We start from the raw sequence: 7,454 nt of genomic DNA, 5'->3' as shown, positions 1-7,454 counted from the left end.
TACAAACAGTCAGGTGATTTTTTTACCATTACTGAAGAAAGAACATTAAGAAAAGCTAAAAAGCAAAAGAAATTCCTGCTTGGAAATCCTTTGTACAGTACCTGTCCCGGCAGCGTGTCCGAGGAGCGCCCGGTGCACTGGAGGGGATGCTGGTGCTGAGCAGCTGCTGAGATGATGTGCAGAGCAGTCAAGGCCAGGATTGATGGGAAATCAAGGTTTGTACTGTTCTTCTGGAAACAGAAAGATGGGTTATTTTTGCAAAGAGAAATCTCGTTTGTGGTCAGCTTCTGGCAGCAGGTGGCTGCTTCGGACCCTCTCTGAAAATGAGCACAAAGAAAACCACATTTTAGCCAGTTACAGCATCCACGTGGGTCTCTTTCCTCGCATAGAAGTTGCTCCTGAAAACCATCCTGCAGGAGGTGAAGGGGGAAGGTTTTTCTCTGGAGGCCACATCAGTGATGAAAAGGTGAGCGACCAAGTGAGAGGCTGGCACAGGGCATGGCCTGTTCTTCAGCACCGACAGCCACATGCCCATTCCTCCTCTTCCTCCTCCTCCTCCTCAGTTGGGATATTCCTGGCTGGCATGTGCCATGTTGGCTCTGGGTTCCCTCACCAAGAACCCAAGGGACACCTTAGAGTGGGACAGTGTTCCTGTGTTCCTGTGAAGGTGACCACTTGTTTCTTTTCACAGAATGTCAGGGGTTTGAAGGGACCTCAAAAGATCATCCAGTCCAATCCCCCTTCCAGAGCAGGAACCTAAATGAGATCACACAGGAAGGCATCCAGGCGGGTCTTGAATCTCTCCAGAGAAGGAGACTCCACACCCTCCCTGGGCAGCCTGTTCCAGTGAGTTCCTACCTCTTTTGGTAGGTTCCAGAGTTCCTATCTCTTTTGGTAGGAGACAGGCAAGACCATTTTATTGCCACAGTGAGGACCTCATGCTGGGTGCTGGTTTCTTTTGGAGCTATACTGGTTTTCATTAGAAATAACCTTCCCAGACAAACAAATACCAAAACAACGGGACTTCTGTTGGGACATTGCAATGCCAAAGGGCTGTAGTTACCATCAGCTTCCAGCAAAAGCTTTGCAGGCCTGAACTCCACGCTGGGACAGCCATTCAATGGAGAAACAGCATTTTTTAGGTGAGGTGGATGGTGCTGTTGGAGCCCAGGGCAGGACCCTGGTCACTGGGATCCCCATACAGGGACCAATGGCCATGTGGGGATGGGTGCTGCTTGACCTCCATCTGTGGCTGGTGGATCCTTCCCAGCCTGAGCATCCCTCCAAGGAAACAGGAAAAAACAAGAGAAAGGCAGAGAGGGAAAACCTAAAGGTTAGGGAGTCAAATGTGGGCAGGGGTGGGAGAGAGGAAACTGAGTGTCCCCAACACCAGAGGAAACGAGACAATGATACGGGTGAGGAGCTGAGATGGGACTATCTAAAAAAGAAAGAAGAAGCCTCATGAGGTCACAGGCAGTTGCTCCAGGAATAACTCAGCACTAGGGGACACTATTGGACCACAAATTGATGCAGCAGGAAAAAAACTCCAGTTTCAAGCCAGAAACCGAACAGCTCACTTGCCTTTTTTATCCATTTCTGACAGTGACACGGGACCACGACAGAACTTCGTCCCTCTGCCCAACTCCCGGCATGTGGGCAGCCAAGAGAACTGCCACAATTTGTAACTCACCTCATGATGATAACACATCCTGTTTCTTGGCACATATTTCCCTCTAAATCCCTGTTCCTGAGGAAAACCTCAACCAGCATTTGCAGACAGGGTGTCACAAGCAGGGGACAACCACCCTCGCCTCTCACCTCGAGCTGGGTTTTTGCTGAGCTGATGGCAAAGCTCCCTCCTCACCAGAGCTGGGGTTTTAGAGCTAAATAACACTCTGCAGATCTTGTGCCTATTTTGAGAATTAAAAAAAACAGCAAAAAACAAGTAGAAAAAGTCATTCTTGTTGGACTTTTCCACGCAGGAACCCCTGTGTGATACGTGACCACACAAGACACCCAAATACATCGTCCTCACCAAACCATCACTTCCCTCCCCATGTCTTACAAGCATTTTGTAACCAGAAACACAGACTTACCCAGGTCCCAGCTGCTATTTGTTGGGTTGTTCCACCTCTGCAAGACCTACCGAGGTGCCATCAGAAGTGGTTTGGTTCTGATGGGTCCCCAGACAGTGCCCTGAGCACAAGGACACTGGGCTACAGCAAAAGTCAGTTTGGTTGGACCAAATCCAGCTCTGAGAGGCTGGGCCACCACATCCCCCAACATCCCAGCCCACTCTGGGTGCTGCCCTCAGTCAAAGCAGCACAGAAGTTGATACATTTTTATTATCTCATTATAAATTATTATTTATTACATTAATATTACACTCTGGTGCTGTGTGTAAATAAAAACGTATTAGAGGGAAGAGGAATCTGAATGTAGAGACTTTAAAATAAGACACAGAAAACAGTAATTGTTAAAATGTAACTTGCAAAATTTTCATTTAATTTTCAGCAATCTTTTATTTTAAATATTCTTTCCCATGGCAGAAAAAGCCACTGCCATTTCTCTTGCCATAACCATAAAAAAAAAAAGATTAAAAGGAAAAAAAATATATACCTCTGGTACAATAAAAATGCTTTGCAACACATATATATATAGATTTACTGTACAGTATTTAAAATTTAGGAATGTGCATATTATTTCTCTATATTCTAAACCTCAGTTTTCCATGAGAATTGCTATTGACAGTTGCACAACACCTTTAATGCTTTGAGGGAGGGATAGAATTCCCAATGCCAACCCCTGGCAAGAAGTTTTAGATAACTCCTCTCTCACAGACGCTTTCCCAAAGCCATCTGCAGCTGTATTTTTGAAGCAGAAGCTCTGCCCTTCCGTGGGTTTGGAGGGAACTGTATCCCTCCTGGTCATGAACACCTTCCAACCCTCTTCCACTTCACAGAACCTTCCAATTTTCTAAAGGGGTTTCAGATTTTCTTGAAAATTCACACCCATAAATTGTTCTGCAGGTGAATTTGCTTTTCTAAGTGCCTTTTGCTGACCCAGGGATATGCAGACTCTGGTGCAAAGAATCAACTTTCACTCTCCTGTGTAATTGTAAAGATCATTTTCTGAAGCAGACCCCTGCCCCCAAGCCAAACTCCTTCTGCTCACTCCTATTCTCCAATATTAAAACTGGTTTCTTCATTTCAGAGAACATGAAATAACTTCATAAATACCAAATCAAAACACACTTGCTATTCACTTAACTGCTTTTCCAACCAAGAGCCTTAACCCTACAAGAATTTCTATTTCTGGCACGATGTAGCACACATCTCAGGCTGGGCTTTGCTCCAGCCAATTTTTCTGTGGCTTCACTGGAAAAGCACAAGAATCTTTCCTTCTGTCCAAGATTTTTGAAGTTTTTATTTACATAAGAAACATAGCCCCATCTGGCTTTTCATCACACTGTACACAAGATTCACTCATGACTCCGACTCTTTATCTCCAGGTCTTCCTAGAGTTCTTTCCAAGGGTCTTGGGTTGTCTCTTTGCAAGGAGCAACCGAGGTGAACACTCTTGAATAGCATCAGAGATGATATAGCTATTTTTTTTAAAGGACTTCTGCATTAATTTAATTTGTTTATTTATTAAAATAACTTGGTCAGTAGTTCAGAAGACAGGCCTGATCCTGCACTGGATTCTGAGCACCCAGAGCTCTACTTACAGGTAAAACTTCCTAAAGAACTGGAGTGATAACCCAGATCCTGCAGCCATAGCTACAGGACCAGTCCCATTGCAACATGTCTCAAAGGCACACTAGGATATCACCATTTAAAACTTCTCCCACAGACAAGATTCTTCTAGAAATGCAGAAAATACCAGCAGATCTGCTGCCCACCAGAGCACGTCCAACAAGCTGCTCATTCACAGAATCATACTGGTTGGAAAAGCCCTTTAAGATCATTGAGTCCAACCATAAACCCAACACTGCCAATTCCACCGCTAACCCATGTCCCTCAGCACCTCATCTGCCCATCTGTTAAATCCCACCAGGGATGGTGACTCCACCACCTCCCTGGGCAGCCTGGTCCAGTGCTTGACTGGGAGAGGGGCTCAAGCCTGGATTTGCAGATCCAGGCACCAACCCTGCAAGTCTTACACACATCATTATCTTGAACACCGAAATCCGCAGCAGACACAGCTGGGAGCGGGGCAGGAATTACCCTGGCCTCTGCTGTGTAAATAATTTAGCGGCTGTTTGAAGAACCAGTGGAACCTCTGCCCTCTTGGTTTGTCAGCAGCTCCCCCGAGCGCCGCGTCCAGCAAACGTTGTGTTTACATCTCCCACTGACTCGGGGAATTAACGCTCTCCGTAGAGTTGTGAAATGAAGCAAATGCCCAAATACAGGCTTTGAAGCGTTTGTTTATGTGAGTTTATCATCAGATCAACAGTTTTCTGGTGCTGGCGGTGGCTCCTCCACTCTAAGTGGCTGTGTGTGTCCAAGTAGTGCTCCTGGCCATCCCCAGCAGCAGCTGTACCACCGAGTAGCAGAAATCAGGGACCATCCACTGTTATTATTACATATCTAACTGCAATGAAGACTTGCAAGCCTCCATCATGTCTTCTGGAAGAGTTCCAAGATCTCCATTGCCCATCTGAGATCTTAAGGGAAGGTCTAAACCTCTTAGGAAGGGGCCACAGCTTCCTTCCCATTCTCCCTATGACTTTCTCCAAAGGGTTCCTCATCTTTCTCTTTTATGGAGAACTTTTTCCGGAAGGCTTGAGTTAAGCTGGAGGAAGAAGCTTTCCTAAATGTTGTAAGTCTCTTCCGAAAATTGCCCCCTGAGAAGAAATAGAGAAGTGGGTCAAAGCAGCAGTTGGCAGCTGCCAAGGGGAGCGTTACCACCACCGATTTCTGTAGGTATATGGCATCCTCACAGCTGGCGTTCTTCAGCCTCAGCACATGGAGATGGACTGTACGCAGAATGTGGTACGGGGTGAAGCTGACCAGGAAGGTGGACGTCACGATGATGATCATCCAGACCGCCTTCTTGCGGTTAGCCTGGTTCTTCTTCAAGGAATTTTTCAGTAAGGTCCTTATGATCATGGTGTAGCAAATAGTTATGACGATAAAGGGGAAAATGAAACCCAGAAATAAGGCAATAAAATCCAGGATCACCACTAGATTTGTCTTCTGAGAGTCTTCTGGGGGTTCGAAGCACTTGGTCTTGTTGCCATGTTGGTACGTCCCGTTTCGCAGAAAGGGAGTGCTTGTCAAGGTGACAAATATCCAGATGCCGATGCAGACAAATTTAGCTTTCCTCTCTGTCACCAGGTTGATGTTCTGGACTGGAAACACAATGGCCACGCAACGGAAGAAGCTCATTGCAGTCATGAAAAAAATGCTGCAATACAGGTTGACGTACAAGGCGTACGAGCTGACCCTGCACAGGAAGTCACTGAAGAACCAGTTCCCTTTGTGGACGTAGTAGATGACCCGCAGGGGCAGGGTGCACACGCAGAGGAAGTCGGACACGGCAAGGTTCAGCATGTACACCTGGAAGGCTGTCTTCTGCCGATAGGTTTTTATGAGGACATACAACACAACTCCATTGCCAACAAAGCCCATAATGCTGATCATGGAGTAGAGCGTGGAATAGACTCGGTTTCTGAAGTCATCGATGGAGTGATGGCACGACAGGTTATCGAACAGCACCATCGTGTTGCCTGGCTGAGGCACCGATCCCACCTGGTGATGAATGTTCAGGCCTAGGGATGAAAAATTCACGTGAGTTATTGTGTTGGGTTTGTGCAGGAGGTAGGTTTTTGGTGGTGAGGGAAGGGGCTACAAGTGATGGCTCCTGTGAGAAGCTTCAAGAAGCTTTCCTGTCTTTAAAGGTGGACCCACCTCCACCACAGGCTGAGCCAGTCAGTGATGGTGACACAATTCTGCAGATCCATATTTATGAAGGGGACAACTGGTTTGGTGGGAGAGACAGATCAGGAACATCAACAAGAACAAAGACAACAACAACCTGAGTTGGGCAGATGCGAGAGAGAACTACAGACACCCAGGTCCTTGAGGAAGGAGGGAGAGGAGGTGAGTGGAGATTCCCCTGCAGCCCGTGGAGGTTAATGGTAGAGCAGACACCCGTATGTAGCCCATGGAGGACTCCACACTGGAGCAGGAGGCTGTGCCCAAAGGCTGCTGTGACTGTGTGGAGGGCTCATGACAGAGCAGAAGACCCCAGAGATGCTCCTGCCAGAGCAGGGAGAAGAGGTGCACCAGAGTGGAGACCTGTCTCCAGCCCTTGGAGGTCCCCATGTCAAAGCCAGGGGCTGTGTCTGAAGAAGTCCATGACTCTGTGGGAAGCCCACATTGGAAAACTTAGTTCCTGAACTCTTTTAGCCCATGGAAGGACCTCACGCTGGAGCAGGGGAGTGTGCAAGGAGCTGTTACCCTGAGGAGAAAGGAGCAGCAAAGACAATGTGGGGCTGCAACCCCCATTTCCTGTCCCCTGTGCTGCTGCAGAGGTAGAGAAATCAGGAGCAAAGCAACTTGAGCCTGGAAAGCAGGGAGGGGTGGTGGGAAGGTGTTGCAAGATGTGGTTGTGATGTCTCACTACTCTCATTGATTAGTAACAGATTAAATTGATTTTTTATCCCCAGGTCAAGTTCATTTTGCCCATGACCATCACTGGTGAGCGAGCCCTCCCCATCCTCATTCCAACCCAGAACATCTCCGTTATGTTTCTCTCCTCCATCCCACCAGAGGGATGGGATGGGTGAGTGACCACACGGTCTGAGCTGCTGTGGTGGCAGCTAAAGCCACCACAGTTACGTAAAGCAGCACATGAAAATAAAATGTGATTATTAAATAGGAGGAAAAAACCTGTCATCTCCCTGGTACAGGAGGGGACAGCCAGGAAGGGAGGTGGATCTGAGCAGATCCACGTTATGATATGAAAATATAATTAAAAATATAAAAATATAATAATAAAATATAAAAAAAATGAGAATTTCACTGTCCCCTTTGGGTTTTGATTTGCACACAGCAAGACATGACTCTCCATTTGGGTTGTCCTGCAGTAAAGTAGGAGAAAAACCCACACTTACATATTTTTCCCCATTCATTTTCAATTTTTAATGGTTCAGACACAGAATTCTCACAATCTGAGATGATGTAAAACCCCGATGGTCAGAACTGCAGGAGACACGCAGACTGACTTGACCCAAGTCAACAGTGAAAGCAACAACTGAGACAAGATGGGTTATGAGAACCCACACCCTGTATGTGCTCAAAACTGATGATAAATGGTATTTTCATCCACAAAAAATAGTCTGGCAGCATTCAAGTAGAGTCTCTGTCTCTCTCTCTCTCTCCAGGACTTACTGGGAATTCTGAACCACACTGGGATGCTCAAGGCTTCCAGGTTTCAGTCAAATTTCA

At 46.7% G+C, this 7,454-nt stretch overlaps 1 protein-coding gene across 1 annotated transcript; it reads right to left on the bottom strand.

The window, feature by feature from the left end:
• Positions 1 to 4,688: 4,688 nt before the first annotated feature.
• CYSLTR1 (cysteinyl leukotriene receptor 1) lies at positions 4,689 to 5,723 on the bottom strand. Its single transcript, XM_010177814.1, has one exon. The coding sequence runs from the start codon at positions 5,721 to 5,723 to the stop codon at positions 4,689 to 4,691; it is 1,035 nt and encodes a 344-aa protein (XP_010176116.1).
• Between the last annotated feature and the right edge of the window lie 1,731 nt (positions 5,724 to 7,454).

Source organism: Antrostomus carolinensis, unplaced genomic scaffold (genome assembly GCF_000700745.2).
Source record: "Antrostomus carolinensis isolate BGI_N321 unplaced genomic scaffold, ASM70074v2 scaffold16601, whole genome shotgun sequence".
Lineage (NCBI taxonomy): Eukaryota > Metazoa > Chordata > Aves > Caprimulgiformes > Caprimulgidae > Antrostomus > Antrostomus carolinensis.
The sequence above is the reverse complement of the archived record's forward strand: the minus strand, read 5'-3'. Positions and strand labels throughout refer to the sequence as shown.